Below are 15,286 nucleotides of genomic sequence, written 5' to 3' on the forward strand. Positions count from 1 at the left end.
AAATAATTTAAATATATATATTTTTTAAAGAAAATATTTCAAAAATAATTTCAAATTATCATAATTTCTTTTAAAGTAGACTTTTAAAATTTAAACTATAATCTAACTGATTTGGGACTTCAATTGAAAATATCTGATCTAAAATTTAAAAAACTTAATTATATCATATTAAATATAATTTACTCATACTAAATTTCCAACATCATCAATTTAATAACATAATGATTATAAAAATATATTTTTCATTCGGGCGTTGCACTTTAAGAATTTAAAGACTTATAAGGGCATAAAAGATATTAAAATTTTTAAAATGGGCCTTTTTCCAAAGGGAAAACATTTAGGGAGGGAGAGAGACTGACGACGAAGAACGCGAGAGGGTGAGCGAGAGAGAGAGATCGACGAACGCAGAGTGGAAGGGTAAGAGATCGAGACTGAAGACGGGCGATTGCAAGCTATGAACCCTAATTTGAGAGTTTGAGTGCGCCGACGAGGGGAGAGCGTGCAAGTTTATTTGGCTGAGCTGATTAATTGAGTGCCCTAAAACACCAATTTCTATCGTTTTTCCACTTGACGATAATTTCAGGCTCCGGCGAAAGAGAGACGCCGATGGCCTTTATCAGAAGTAGCTTCTCCTTTATAGTGGGAACGGTGTTTGGCATTTACGTGGCTCAAAATTACAGTGTTCCCAACATCAGGAAGCTCGCCAATACTGGGATTCTGATGGCCAAACACATCGAAGAGAACTACAGGAAGCCAAAGAAGCGGGAGGACGATGATTGAATGGAAGATTTACGAGCCAGGTTCCCCTCTTGACATAACTATTGAACAAGTGTTTTTTACTTCTGGGTTTGTAGGCAAAATTTTGTGGTTTTTGTTGTTTTCTGTTTAGGAAAATAACAAAAAAATGAGTTTCAATCACGTAATCGGAGTATGGAATTTATTCTTACATGAATGCATCATTGTTGTTTTTGGATCGTATAGGGGTAATTAAATTGGGAATAAGTAATGCAACATTTTTTTTTTAAAACACTCAAGTATGCGTTTGATTCTTTGTAAATATTTATCGATCGTTTGAACGTGAAACCTACCGATGTTTATTTTATTAACAGTTTCATGCGTTTTTCCAAGATTATTCTTCAATTCTGCATTGCAGAAGACCTTAGGGGATATGGGACTGGGAATGTCTTTATAGTTCCAATTAAATATCCCTGGAAAGACACCATTAAGTGATTTATCCTCATTTTCATTCACTGATTCAATTAGTACTTCAAAATTGAGTTGCTTATCCAAAGCATGACGTTTTAGTTCTTATCTAGTGAAATTTAAAGATGCTAGCGTAAATTCTATGCAAAGGAATGATGTATCCACTCTATCCACCGGAGAAAATTTTGGATTATTTTGACATCTGGGCATGGTATTCTCGACTTACTGAGCTTGTCAACTATATTTCCATCTTAGTTGTATTTTGCTTTATGGTGTATGTTGTATTGGAAAAAGGTGTAGAAAAATTGGGTACAACGACTAGGTATTATTCAAACGCATGACAGAAAAAAAGAAAAAATAAATAACTCTCCGCGTTGACAACTACAAAAGATTTAGAATAGTTACAGCATACTTATACTGAAGTAAACTCTAATTGAAGGCTACAAAAATGAACTCAACTAAAAAAAAAAAAAAAAAAAAAAAACAGAGCTTCAGATAGTTTTCTTTTTTAGAAAAATAAATATGAGTGGGTTTAGGCTATCGGGAAGTTCTTTAAGCCTCCATCTTAAGCAGTTTGGTTTATTGGTTCTGACTAGGCTGGCATTTTTGTATTGGCGTATTCCGGATTTAACTTCTTTCTAATTGCTATTGTGAAAACAATAGCTTTAAAACTTGAAAGGCGGCCTTGATATTTTTAAACGAGTGAGGCATTAGTGGATTCTCAATGGATCTCATTAACCATTGATAAAATATTTTCCCTATTCACGACATCCAAGAAAGCAATTTCCCCTTGCGAGGTGTTCTTAAAGAAGTTTCTGTAAGGTTTGATTTGCATTAAGCTATTGTTTAATCCACCGAAATATGCACGGTGTTTCAGATTTCCATTTTGTGAAGAGGTGGTCTAGGTGAGTTGAACTCTGATAGGAATTATAATACTGTGATTATTTTGCAGACAATAGCCTCCACTGCTAGCAAATATGGATCTTTTTAGACTTTCCCTTTCGTGCTTCTCTTCCAAGTTTAGTTTTAAAAAAAGAACTTATCAAAGTTTAGTTTTAAAAAAAGAACTTTGAAAAAAGTTCTAAAATGTGTGTGCTAGAGAGAAGTTTACCTCTCGTTCTATTTCCCTCTCGTTCTATAATTTGGCTGGCATCAATTATGTTTATGGAAGAATCTTTTGAGACTCATGAAACTTTAGCTACTTGCCCATCTTTCCTGTTTTCTATGTCCCATTTTGTTTTGGCTTTATCTCCTATGTTATTGTAACGAACTGAAGAATATATTTGGTGACCATTTTTTTCTAAACTGAAGATAGGAGGTTCTCCTTTGTTAGGGTGTAACATTTAGGAAGGCAAAGTTAAGATCTAGAATTGGATCTTTCAAAAAGCTAAATTTAGGTGATAGAAGTCTTTGCATTGTGATGGTTCACACCGAAGGATAGATTCTTCTGTCTGAATTAGCGAAGGTGTGTTGTCCCATACTTGCTTTAAATACAGCAGCCACTTCCATGATGCTAGAAACAATCAAACAGTCTTCAACATCCAAAAGAATAACCTAATCTTCATAACTAAAATGGCTGGAAGGGTAAATCAGAATCTACCAGAAAAGATGCCTAATATAGAACAGAGGAGAGAACGTGTGCTGTCCCATGCTCTGTGTACACTTTCTTCTAAATGGATTTTGCTTTGTGTCATTATGTGGAATCCTTCCATAGACCCTTTCTTTGCCAGATTGTCTGGGGAACCTCATTTGAGGTTCAGGCCGAGTATTGTGTTACTGCCATCACAACTACAGTTTTGGCTATTACACCTTGATCTGTGTGCTTTGGAATACTTCGCCTGATCAAATGGTGGCTAGCTAGGTTGCTATCAGCCACTTCATATGAACAGATATTAGTTTGAAACATGAGCACTCGGTTACTAAAGATTGCTTTAAATGCTCTTGATTCTCTATATACTTGTTCTCATCAAGATTTTTACGTCAAGATTCATATTTACTTCATCCCATGTAGGTAATCACAACCTTGATTGGCCAGCTAATTTATGCAGTTGTGATATCTTTAGCCAAGTGGAGGTTCTTCAAAGACTCCAGAAAGTTTGAAACTTGACCCACGGGCTGGATCTTATGCCCATTACTATGCTATGGTTTTCTATATGCTGTTGGTTTCACTGGCTTCATTTTGACTTATACCCATTGTCCATCCCCAACGCCTCTATCTCATGATCATGTAATGGTGAAAATTCCAACCGATCGAGAGTAGTAATATCTTGTCGAGTTAGCTATCCTCCATTCTCAGTGCCTTAAAAGAATTGAAACAGTCACAATTTTTCCACTAAATTTATTATTTTGCCAACTTGTAGGAGACAATAACCAAACGCAGATGTTCTACTAAAACATGAAGAAAATTAATTACGGCGGCACGTTGATTTCAGGGCACTCCTTGGCGGTTGATCACCGACGAAACGGCGTCGCCGGAGAGAGTGGGAGCGTCGGTGGAGCCACCGCCGCCACCGCGGCTGGGTTTGGGCTCGAGATGGCCTTGGGCTCCGTAGGCTTGGTTTTTGTAATCTTCCAAGTCCTTGTAATTCACGTACGGACTGGTCTCCAGCGGAATACCCTCCAATCTCTCCTCTTCACTTCCGCTCTTCCTTTCCGGTTGTTGCCGCTTCGGCTGATCGGCCTCGCGCTTATCCATTATCTTGAATCCCAATGAGCTTATCCTTCCTCTTGGTTTCCATTTTTAACGTGGGATAGTACGATTTCGGAAGGTCTTATTTTTTGACACGTTTATACTCCACCTGTACTTTCTGGTACCTTCCGTTGACACGTGTCTTGCACCGACCGCGTGGACTACTTCCCATTTAGGTATACTTTGAGATGGTTAATCTGTACATTTAGTGTTCGACTAAAGTTAATTTGTTCCATATCATGTTTCTCAAAGCTAATTTATTTTCCCCAGAAGGATAAAATGATTTATTTACCCCCATTTTTTAAAATAAATAAGCGTAAAAATTATTTATTTACGCCTTTTCGTTTATAAAGAGAAGCGTGAAGTAATTGTTGATAGATTTCACGAGTTAACAATCTAACTATGTCTTTTAGAGATAGAGGTAATTGTTGATAGATTTTACGAGTTAGAGATTACTGTCATATAAAAACATAATTATTGAAAGATCATATTTAATTTCATAATATTTCTAGAAAATAATAATTTAGATTTATTATTGTGACTAAATATATTTCGTTTATAATATTGATTTATAGATTTTAGAGATTGAAATGGATGACCTCAACCTAAACATGCTAACACATGGGAAAACAATATTATTTTAGGCTTGCCAAAAAAAGGAAAAGGAAAAAGAAAAAACAAGAGGTTTACGTCATCTTGAACCGACATAACTAAAAAATAACCATCAACGTTATTAATTAATCCATTAAATGTTTGAATGTGTATGATCTGGGTGTGTCTTCCCGCCATGCACATAACTTTGGACGACCGAAAGACCTTTTTAACCTTTGTTTTGTTGATTAAGTGTCGAAGCGCGAAGCCCGTCCAACTTGTCCATAGGCATCCGTAATCGGAAAATAGGAGGAACAAGGAAGAGATCGGTGATTCCATTCTAAGGAAAAGAAGATGAAATGCAATAACGGGAAAAGTAATTGGAGCTTCAGATCGAAGCTAGGCTTGCCAGTATTTATCTTCATTTTATGCCTTTTTTGTTTCCTCGCTGGATTCTTCGGTTCTTCTCTTCTCTCTCAGGTTGATCCGCGTGCTTCAAGTTTGTAATCGCTATTAGATTTCGTCTCTTTAATGCTTATATTTAATTTTTTTTTTTATATATCATTGTTATCCGACGAATAAGCAGGATGTAGATGACGATAGGCCGGGACCGAGGTTGCTTCAATCGGTCAGCGATCATAGCGAGTTCGATTTGATGACCTCGGGAGAAACCGGCGACGATTCCATTTCTTCGATTCCATTTCAGGTGCTCTCCGTTCGGTTTTATCTCTTATTTTCCCACTGGTATGTTAGTTTCCCCGCATTGTTACTCCGAATGAGTTGTTCTTGTTAGGTTTATCATGTATTTATGTGAAAGATAACTTGATTGGCGGACGAATCTTGCGACTGGTTATTCGAAATTCAGTAGTCGTTATTTATTTGTTTCAATTATTGCATGTCCAATTAAGGTTTTCCTAAATGTAGCTCTTGAGCTGGCGACCTCGCGCACTACATTTTCCGAAGTTTGCAACCCCTGAGCAATGCCAAAGCATAGTTAATATGGGGAGACCGGCGCTTAAACCATCTGCCTTGGCTCTACGTAAGGGAGAAACGGATGAGAGTACGAAAGGAGCCCGAACAAGGTATCTTCTGCTGCATGTATTGGTTCACATGACTTCATTAATTATCTTTTAGTTGCATGGAGTTAACAAAAATGCTCGATGACGTGATTCAACGAGTTAATGCGGTTAGACTATGGGGATTTCAAATGAGGATGGTTGTTTCCTGAAAGTATATGTGGAATTAGTATGAGTTATACTCGCATTCTCTAGGATAGACATTCTGGTTTTATTTTTAATTTTCTCATCCACTGTTCTTTGAACTGCCTCAACATCGGGTTCTTCCTCTATTCCCAATTATAACCTTCTGTTTAAAGTTGTGATTTATTATGGCTGCAAAGTTATGTATTGAGATTTAAAAATTTCAGCATAATTGTACCTTCTCTCTTTTTTGTTTCTCCTTTTCAGTTCGACTCTCTGGTCATTCTCACCTATAATTGTTGATTGGAGTTCCTGTTGACTCCTAGGCGTTGGTTTAGGGGATTTGCTTGTACTTTTGTCATTCTATGTTATCAATGGAATTGATTCAATTCTAAAACAAATATTCATCCTTCCATTATTTTTTTAATCGCATTTTGCAATTGTTACAAGTACAAGTTAATCCGGCAGAACGTCTGAGTTAGCCAAGGTTATGGGTGAAAATGGAAAAGTTCTACTATTTACTGTTAGGAATTGAAGGCTCCGTTATCAGGAATACATGATCATCCAAGTTCCTGGTTGGACTTTGGTTATAGGAATACAGAATATTGTAAAGATGCCTGATTACATTTTCAATTTGACCCTCTCTCTGTGTTCCAAGCAGTTCTGGTGTTTTCATTAGCGCTTCCGAAGATGAAAGTGGGACTCTGGATGCCATTGAGGAAAAAATTGCAAGGGCAACTATGCTTCCAAGGTCGCATGGAGAGGTATTATGATAGTAGAATTCTATTGGTATATTGTCCGTAAGAGTTAGCTTTGAGAGGTATTTTGCTCTAGAATCCAGAATATATTTTGCATGGAAATTTGATGGGAAGTGTTGTTGATCGAACTCTTTCAATCCCTTGGAGAAAATGAAACCATTGGCAAGTTACTGTGCATTCACCTCTATTGTCATTTCTTAACTTGGTCGCTATGAATTTACCTCTAATGTTATTTTCTAACTTGCTTATTATTTCCATCTTTATTTGTAGTAGTCGAGCCTTCTCAAAATTTATTTTTTATTATTTATTTTTTATTTTAAGAAGGCTCAACTAATACTTGACCTTTCTTAAATTTCCATCTAAAATTTAATGCTTGATGTGGGATCTTGGCCATCCATTTCTCGTAGTCATTGATGAGCTTTAGGTAAATCTACTATGTGTCCGTTTTAGTGAGATTTTGTTGGTTATTCTAAGCTGATATTAAAAATTTCTTGAACTTTTTATTTCTTGTCTGAGAATGAAAGCCTGAAACTCAAAGAGGATCCTCTTCACATTTTTTTTGATAAAAGACCAAGGTCCATAATAATAACAGGTAACCGGAGACCTGATAATTGAGCATTGTATGCTATCCATTTGATGCACCCGAAGCTCTATATCTATGTTCCTTTCTTTCTTTTGTTTGTAGATTTTTGTTGTATAATAATGCTCCATTATATAATATAGTACAGTCATTTTCATTTGGTTTTGTATGTTGATGATGCTTTGTTGCGTCTGTAAAAGGTATCAAACTTCTAGTTTCCCAGATATTTTTAAATGGATTATGGATTGTGTGTTTCAGGCATTTAATATCTTGCGTTATGAGATTGGGCAGAAGTATAATGCTCATTATGATTCTTTCAATCCTTCTGAATACGGGCCACAGAGGAGCCAAAGGGTACGAAGTAGATATTATCAGCTTTTCCTTTGTTCATTGCACGTACAAATTCACAGATGTATACAATCATTGGGGGTTAGATGCAAGCATAAGCTACTGCATGTCATTTCCAGTGGTTGTTCTCAAATGCAATTTAATAACAATTCTGATAGTAACAGTGCTAAAAGTTGATTGTGTGGAATGCATGTTGCTAAATTCAGGTAGCTTCCTTCTTGTTGTACTTGACTGATGTTGAAGAAGGTGGAGAAACCATGTTTCCATTTCAGGTAAGACCATAATACCACATGAACGATGCGGCCTTTTTCTTTGACATTTTCTTACATCCAGTCATTTTCTGAATATGATTCCAATAAGAACATTTATTCTGTTTGGTTGGCAGAACGGCTTAAATATGGATGGAACCTATAAGTACCAAAGATGTATTGGTTTGAAAGTGAAGCCACGCCAAGGTGATGGACTTCTGTTTTATTCTGTTTTCCCAAATGGTACTATCGATCCGGTTAGTGTTCCTACTCCTATCCTCTGTTGCTTGGACATGGTGGTTTTTAATTGAATGCTCTTTGGATTATTAATGTGTAATGTTGAAAATGTTAGACGAACACGACTCTCTACAATGGTATGATATTGTCCACTTTGAGAATAGTTCTCATGGTTTTGCTTTGAGCTTCCCAAAATGCCTCATACCAATGGAGAGAGTATTATTTGTTTATAAACCCATGATCATTCCCTAAATTAGCCGATGTGGGATTTTCATCATCCAACACCTCTCCTCGAACAAAGCACGCCTCCCCTTAATCGAGGCTCGACTCCTTTGGAGTCTTAGCCATTTTTTACTGCCTTCGTACCTTCGAGGAGGCTTGACTCCTTTTTCTTTTTGGAGTCCTTGTTCGACTAAGTTTAGGGCATGGCTCTGATACCATGTTAGACGAACACGACTCTCCACAATAGTATGATATTGTCCACTTTGAGAATAAGCTTTCATGGCTTTGCTTTGGGCTTCCCAAAATGCCTCATACCAATGGAGAGAGAGAGTGTTCTTTGTTTATAAACCCATGATCATTCCCTAAATTAGCCGATGGAGGGAGTATTCTTTATTTATAAACTCATGATCATTCCCTAAATTAGCCGATGGAGAGAGTATTCTTTGTTTATAAACTCATGATCATTCCCTAAATTAGCGGATGTGGGATTTTTATCATCCAACAAAAAAATGAGCTAACGAGGAGGAGCATGCATGCTTGAACAAGCATGGAACTTCTTGATTTGCAAGTTTGCCATGAAAAAAAGTGAACATGTTTGCAACAAAGAACAGTAACCTATTTCAAAACTACGAACTGATATCGTACGGTACTCACTGTATTGACTTAACCAATTCTCAAGAAATTACAATTTGCCACTGCTAATATCCCATTAACATTTCAAATGATTTATTATTAGTAATAGTTTACGTTTTGGTGCTGCCCCTGGTGACACATTCAGGAGATGTTGCAACTCATCTTATGTAGGAAATACAGAAATATTAATTTTTTAAAAAATAAGCAATAAATGTTTTTATTTTCTCATTAAAATGACTGAGTCTTCGAATTTGTAATGGCTAAGAAATGAATAATTGTTTTTTTTTTTTTCCTCATTAAACTACAAATATTTGAATTTGTGTTGACTAAGAAATGAATAAATACATAAAAACCTTTTGAAACTATAAACTCCATCATGCATATCGTTGCATTTGAAAGCATGAAGGTGTTTATAATGTGCCAGCAATTCTTTTCAAAAACGTTTTCTGTGGGCAATTTATTGTTTCGTGTTCTTTCCATGTTTGAGCTTTGAGTTATTTCTTGCTTTGTAATTCAGAAGCATCATGTACTTTTTCAGGGATGATGATTAGTATTACATTAAATGGTGCTACTTTGTTTTAGCGTTTTCCTGTTCTAAAAACGATGCTTGTCTGAATATCTCATTTATTGGATGCTTTTGTAGACATCGCTTCATGGAAGCTGTCCTGTGATCAAAGGGCAGAAATGGGTGGCTACGAAATGGATCAGAGATCAGATAGAGGACTATTGAGCGTTATTATTTACTACACATGATGCATAGTTCGAAAACCTCGACCTCATCGTTTACTCTATGATAAAATGAGTTTTAACATTATTAACATTTGATCCCTCCCTCCCCTGTCCCCGACCAAATAGCATAAAAGGTTTGTCCTTCGATCTTTGTGTGTTTTCTTCTATTGTTTTAACTTGTTTCAATTTAGTTTATGTTTTATTTATTTTTCTAATTTAATCCTTCATTGTACGTAAATATTAATATTGGTTGATTGTACGTAAATATTAATATTGGTCGATGATAAACTTGCACCACGGACGGAAATTTGGGTGGAAATGACAACTAAGAACATAGTTTTTAGTTCCTCTAGGCCTTAAAAGAAGAACTTAGTATTTGTCATGCAAATTTGTCATCAACTTACTATAATATTTGCTAACGAGGAGAATTGAATTGAAAATCTTAAAACATAAGAGGTTGAATTGAAAATGTTTAAACTAGACTTGATTGAAAAGTACTCAAATATTGTGAACTATGATAAATATTTAGCATAAAATAAAACCAAGTATATTCTCGACCTAGTAAATCAAAGAATGGAATAAATAATTATTGATTGATATCTTATTTACTTCCTGTTTTTTCTTCTCCTCTTTGTATGTATAAAGAGATAAGTTACAGTAACATTTACCAAAACTTTATCAATATAAAATCATTTGTTATTGACTAGCCAAGCAAAGTTAAGTACATGGGTCCAAAGAAAAAGGCACAAAACCTAATATGGTTTGCTCGCTCATTCAAGTTTGCAAAGGTAATAAAAACCATGTTCCAAAATCACCAGCGTGAGCATGGGCCTCTTAACCATTTAATTGCTCTTGGATACCAGAGAAAAAAATAAAAAGCATTCATTCTTGAGGTTTGCATCCTACCTGGAACGTTTAAAGGTTCGCCTTTGGCAGCTACATGGCCCCATCAACATTGAAATTTGGGTGAAATTGTCCAGTCCTTGGCAAGGATTTAAGGTCTCGTCAGCAGGAATTAGCCGCATTGCCCAGAAACAGGGAAATGGGATGACTATGGGTTTGTTGAGCTTGAATATATTCGATGAGTAAAAACAAAATTGGCACCCTATGACTTGGTCTTCCAAGCTTGAGTACTAAGATTGTAAGCGGCACTCCCAAATAGATGCCTACCATCTTCAAAGCAAAGCTTGAAATTTGGGAACTGTTTACTGCTTTTGCCAATTCTGATATGGATGCTTCCCCCAACGCTTCAATGCATACATGCTACCGGCTGATGAGAACAGACTAAGGGCAGCAAATGCTATTACCACTGAATTTTCGATATGCCTGTAATAACCATCCTACAGAAATAACTAAAGTCATCAACGAAATTTCTAATAAAAAAGAAGACAGGAATTGGTCAACCTTAAAAACTCATGTTTATGGTACCAAAAATCAACCTAACAACATGTAATCTGGTTTCCCGTAGATATTTGTTCTTATCCTCAAGCTTAATATACGCAGTATTTGAAGATTAGGACATCAACAGTCTTGGATTTAAAAAAAACATACAAAGGAAATTTTGAAATCGTAAAATCTCCCTTTCATCTTCAATCTCAAATCCTATGAATTTCTTCACCAACTTCACTTACGGTAAGAAGGAAAACGAAAACCCTTGCCAATGTATTCCTTGGGTCTCCCAAATTTTCATGGGACCCCCTTCATGGTAAACAAATCAGATTTAGACACAGGACAATTCTGAGCAATTTTTGACCATTTGGTTGTATTAGTTAGATTCAGACCCACCTATGATCCAGAACTAAGCTATTTTATACGATTCAGATTGCATGAGTGATGAAGTTAAGGCATTTTTCATTTAAAATAAACGCATTCTTTTCACCCAAATGAGCTGCTATTGAATGATGGATGCACATATCAGCACCCACAAACACCAATGCGAGCTCCACCATTCTTAAGAGTTCAATTGAAGGGGCATTGAATGATGGAGGCACATATCAGCACCCAGAAATGCCAATGCGAGCTCCACCATTGTTAAGAGTTCAATTGAAGGTAGAATTACATACCTGCAATAGAAAAAACAGAATCGCCGCATTTGCAGGGGCCAGAGATAGGCTAATCATCCCTCCACGTAACTTACTTGGCACATACCTAATAGAAAAATAACGAGAAAAAAAGAGGATTGTGCAATCAAAACCTAATGTAGCCAAATTTAGGCTTTTGCAGATGCTATCATAATAATAAGGAAAGCACTTACATGGTCCTTAATCTTGCAAGTGAAGGTAAAATTAAACCTACACAGCCATGAAATAAGGAAAATAGCATCACTAAAACTCCAAGCTCCTGCATATTATAGATAAATAGATCAAGCAGTAGAACATGAAACTACTTATTCCTCGAAATTTCTCATAAAGCCTAAAAGCGTGAGTCATATGTAACCTACCTGATAATCAAAAGCCACAATTGACATCACAAGCCCTGATACAACGAAGCCATATAGTAAACAATCTTCAGTCCGAAAGGATGATGTTCTACCCATAAGCCATGGAAACAATGAGCTCCCAAGGATTCTGGATCCCAGCAAACATGGATATACCAACCCTAAATGCACTTCCCTCCCATCAGCCTAGATCAGAAATAATGAAATAACTCAAAAGTTCTAAAATTATGAATGCCTGTTAAGTATATCCAACAACAAAATCATTAACAAATTGACACTCCTAAAAAGTTATTAGTACAGTGATTTTGTTGATGCTTTAAAATAAGAACATCAAAATTGGAGAAGGCAAGAGAAAGACTTCTCTGTGGAATACAATCTGTTTTTGTCTTTATGTAACCAAAGTGGCATACAATTTCAAATATTATAAATCCTTTAACAAAATAACTTTAATACTTAAATGTTCCTATAATTACAATTCTCAAACATTTAAAACTTAAAGATATACCACTAATGTTGGAGCCCAAAGAATCCAAAAGAATGAAACAGAGAAGTGAATAGAAGCTTGTGCCCATGCCAATAACCATATCCTTTTATCTGCAAATTATGAAAGTTTATGAAGTCTGAGAAACTCTACAAGGGCTTATCCAAGAAATCCCTGAAAATGATTTGAAAGTATTTGATGGTTACTGGTAGGACGGGGTTCAGCAAAATTATTATATTCAAATATAGCATATCATGTTAATGTGTGAACAGAGCAAAAATATTATATATTAAATGAAGTGGCAAAAATGAACTTGCCTGAAAATTATACCCAGTCAAACAAAACCTAAGACAAGATGTAAATATAAGGAACATATGGTGCTTACCACTAAAAATATATGCACTGAAAGAAGTTCTATAGTCCTCTAGTTCTATTCTTTGTGATACTTCTGTCCACCCTTTGATGATAAAAGTTGCACATATCAAAGCCAAGAAAACAGCAACAGTGGAAGGAGAAAACATATTCCTCTTAACATTATCACCAACCAGGCTATTCAGAAGCATCTGGTTTCCAATCAATGAGACAGACTCAAATACAGTCATTAGCCAAAATGTGTCGCTTAACATATCTTGCCTGTGACCTTGCTGCAAGGGGAGAAAATTATATGAGGGACTAAGTTTAAATTAGTGCTTTCTTTCACACATGACACTCATGAGGTACTGCAGGAACTCAATTATGAATCAACAAGACCAACCATTCAACCAAGTAAAAACAAATACTTAAACAATCGGGGCATAATTTGAGATCAATAGAATAGAAAAATGAAAAAATAAAAAACCTTATTAAACAGAGTCAGTTGAATCAATTTAATTAAAAAGAAGTTGGTTCATGTTATTTCTATAATCTTTAACTTGAAGTAAAAAATGTACAATCAAAGTCTACTGATTTCATACTCGAGGGTCTTCAACTTCCTTGAACAAGTATGACAATAATGTAAATTTATGTGGCCTACTAAGATAACAACCTAAACAAATCCAAGTGGAAAACCATGTTAACAAACCTTTTCATGTTGAAGTACCATCCATGTTTCAAAACTGAATGAAAATATTGAGGTAGCAACAGATAAACCAATACTGGCGACAAAGAGACTTGGATGCACAGAAATCCTCTTCCATATGGCAGTAACAAGGTGTATAATGCAAAACATCACACAAACTTCCTTTTGACCTCTACAAATAATAATAAAATCATTTATTAGAAGAACAGCATACACATCGATGTAGTTATAAATAAATTCTTAGTAATAAAATCAGAAAGGGAGCATTGGAGAAGATATTCTTCTCTTCAGTAAAAGCATAAGAATCAAAATTACAACCTAAAAAGTGACGGGAAAACAACGTTGAAAATTTTAGACTGCAGTCGCCTTTTCTTTATATTTCTTCCAAAACGTGCATTGTCCTATCCAAATGTTCATAACATTATGCGATATCACTATTTCCTTCACCACAAACATCTAAGCTCAACATAAGAATATTGTGTAAATAAATTTCTCTGATACATTGCAATTACCAGAATAAATCTATGTTTAATTAGAAAAAGAATACAGCACCAGAAATCCATTTCCTGTGCATTTTGGCATATAGACGAAGATATCATACTGGCGTTTCAGAAATAGAACGTAATCGAGTAAGGAAGCGAGCTACAATTACATCAAATCGGATAGAACGCCCAAAAAGGTACCAACGAAGAGAGAAGCTGCATATCCAACGCATAGAGACGACACTATCTCCTCTCTGTTTACTCCACGATACGTCAACTCAAATTCGCCATATACTGACCATAAGCCTTCCATTACTGTATTAGTAAAGAGGATAAATCAGGTACCGATTAGCAATATCCACGCGCCTCAACTGAAGGGAAATTTTACGTTTACTCAACTCGGTGAGCAAGAAATGTCAATGAAGGAAGGGAAAATAGTCTAGGAAAAGAGATAAATTAAAAAGAGAAGATAGCCGCCCGAGAGAGACTTGTTAGGTGATTTCCATTTCTAAATGACCAGATTCTTGTAAATTTTCTTCACACAAAAAAAAAAAAAAAAAAAAAAAAAAAAAAAAAAAGAGAGAGAGAGAGAGAGAGAAACAGTGTCCAGAGAGTGATGCACGGAACTTACCAGAGGCAAGAGAATAAAGTAGCAGGAACTTCCACTGGAAACTAGAAAAGGAGGATGAAAATCCATGATCGAACGGAGCAGGAGCTCTGGTGGAACCATTTTTGGAAGCATAAGGTAGAAGAAAGATCGAAAAAAAACAACAGAGGAAGATGAAGACGAACAAATATGGATTTGGTTCCCAAACTGAATTTTCAATGATCACCGCCATTTGTCTCACAGTTAACCTCTCAGAGAAGCCCTAGATCTGTAGCCAGCCATTTCTGAGAAAAAATCATCTGAGATCGTAAGGGGAGGAGGCACGGTGGGAACGACGAGCATTGCTCATTCTTCTATTCCACCGCTTAGAAATGGACCGGAGGGAAAAAGGAGTAAACTCTCGTATATATATAATATTACAAGTAGATTTATACGAAAAAAGAAAAAAAGAGATTTATATTTTATTTAATATACTCCGCTTGGTAATCATTTTATTTATACATATTCAATTTCTTAACTTATTTCCATAGTAGATTTTTTCAGAAAAAATAAATAAATAAATATGTAATGCATATTCTCGGATGAAAGTCACTCTACCGGATGAAAGTCTCACATCTTATAATTTAGAAAATGATCATAGGTTTATAATCAAATAATACTACCACTATTAGTATGAAGTCTTTTGAAGCTTATTCAAATAGGATAATATCATACTATTGTGGAGAGTCTTATTCATCTAACATGGTATCAAAGTCATGCCCTAAACTTAACCATGTTAATAGAAT

At 35.6% G+C, this 15,286-nt stretch overlaps 4 protein-coding genes across 9 annotated transcripts; 2 read left to right on the top strand and 2 right to left on the bottom strand.

Moving 5' to 3' along the window:
• The first annotated feature begins 311 nt into the window (after window positions 1–311).
• Window positions 312–4,127, top strand: LOC111782272 (uncharacterized). 2 transcript variants are annotated; one of them, XR_002813081.2, is made up of 3 exons: window positions 312–800; window positions 3,215–3,477; window positions 3,564–4,127. XR_002813081.2 is itself a non-coding variant. In XM_023663120.2 (2 exons), the coding sequence occupies exon 1, from the start codon at window positions 607–609 to the stop codon at window positions 778–780; it is 174 nt and encodes a 57-aa protein (XP_023518888.2). In that variant the 5' UTR covers window positions 312–606; the 3' UTR covers window positions 781–800; window positions 3,564–4,127. The 2 variants fall into 2 exon arrangements, 1 of the variants encoding a protein (XP_023518888.2); XM_023663120.2 differs by lacking the exon at window positions 3,215–3,477.
• Window positions 3,520–3,898, bottom strand: LOC111782271 (uncharacterized). The gene has a single exon (XM_023663118.2). It carries the CDS (start codon window positions 3,896–3,898, stop codon window positions 3,632–3,634), a length of 267 nt encoding a protein of 88 aa, XP_023518886.1. The 3' UTR covers window positions 3,520–3,631.
• Window positions 4,128–4,670: 543 nt separating the features above from the next.
• LOC111781907 (putative prolyl 4-hydroxylase 9) lies at window positions 4,671–9,756 on the top strand. Its single transcript, XM_023662640.2, has 8 exons — window positions 4,671–4,963; window positions 5,070–5,189; window positions 5,408–5,565; window positions 6,344–6,446; window positions 7,279–7,374; window positions 7,575–7,640; window positions 7,754–7,873; window positions 9,352–9,756. The coding sequence occupies exons 1-8, from the start codon at window positions 4,838–4,840 to the stop codon at window positions 9,436–9,438; spliced, it is 876 nt and encodes a 291-aa protein (XP_023518408.2). The 5' UTR covers window positions 4,671–4,837; the 3' UTR covers window positions 9,439–9,756.
• A 355-nt stretch (window positions 9,757–10,111) lies between these two features.
• LOC111781970 (uncharacterized) lies at window positions 10,112–14,893 on the bottom strand. Of its 5 annotated transcripts, XM_087119806.1 has the most exons (10): window positions 14,526–14,666; window positions 14,065–14,209; window positions 13,731–13,813; window positions 13,416–13,584; window positions 12,741–12,999; window positions 12,380–12,468; window positions 11,878–12,060; window positions 11,692–11,777; window positions 11,501–11,585; window positions 10,112–10,777 (listed from the first exon to the last, which is right to left on the bottom strand). In XM_087119806.1, the coding sequence occupies exons 2-10, from the start codon at window positions 14,125–14,127 to the stop codon at window positions 10,643–10,645; spliced, it is 1,152 nt and encodes a 383-aa protein (XP_086975932.1). In that variant the 5' UTR covers window positions 14,128–14,209; window positions 14,526–14,666; the 3' UTR covers window positions 10,112–10,642. The 5 variants fall into 5 exon arrangements, with proteins under 5 accessions (XP_086975932.1, XP_023518488.2, XP_023518487.2 ...); XM_023662720.2 differs by lacking the exon at window positions 13,731–13,813 and having other exon boundaries at window positions 10,112–10,763; window positions 14,526–14,893; XM_023662719.2 differs by lacking the exon at window positions 13,731–13,813 and having other exon boundaries at window positions 14,526–14,893.
• Between the last annotated feature and the right edge of the window lie 393 nt (window positions 14,894–15,286).

Source organism: Cucurbita pepo, chromosome 19 (assembly GCF_057944985.1).
Source record: "Cucurbita pepo subsp. pepo isolate OVF chromosome 19, ASM5794498v1, whole genome shotgun sequence".
NCBI classification, from domain to species: Eukaryota; Viridiplantae; Streptophyta; class Magnoliopsida; order Cucurbitales; family Cucurbitaceae; genus Cucurbita; species Cucurbita pepo.

Excerpts from the sequence above, each read along its gene's own strand:
- LOC111782272 (XM_023663120.2), top strand. The coding sequence starts at position 607 with ATGGCCTTTATCAGAAGTAGCTTCTCCTTTATAGTGGGAACGGTGTTT.
- LOC111782271 (XM_023663118.2), bottom strand. The coding sequence starts at position 3,898 with ATGGATAAGCGCGAGGCCGATCAGCCGAAGCGGCAACAACCGGAAAGG.
- LOC111781907 (XM_023662640.2), top strand. The coding sequence starts at position 4,838 with ATGAAATGCAATAACGGGAAAAGTAATTGGAGCTTCAGATCGAAGCTA. Across the intron at positions 4,964-5,069 it reads GTTCTTCTCTTCTCTCTCAG|GATGTAGATGACGATAGGCC; the intron begins GTTGATCCGCGT and ends ACGAATAAGCAG. Across the intron at positions 6,447-7,278 it reads TTCCAAGGTCGCATGGAGAG|GCATTTAATATCTTGCGTTA; the intron begins GTATTATGATAG and ends TGTGTGTTTCAG.
- LOC111781970 (XM_023662719.2), bottom strand. The coding sequence starts at position 14,733 with ATGGCGGTGATCATTGAAAATTCAGTTTGGGAACCAAATCCATATTTG. Across the intron at positions 13,585-14,064 it reads GGCGTTCTATCCGATTTGAT|AGGTCAAAAGGAAGTTTGTG; the intron begins GTAATTGTAGCT and ends TATTATTTGTAG. Across the intron at positions 11,586-11,691 it reads CTTGCAAGATTAAGGACCAT|GTATGTGCCAAGTAAGTTAC; the intron begins GTAAGTGCTTTC and ends TTTTTCTATTAG.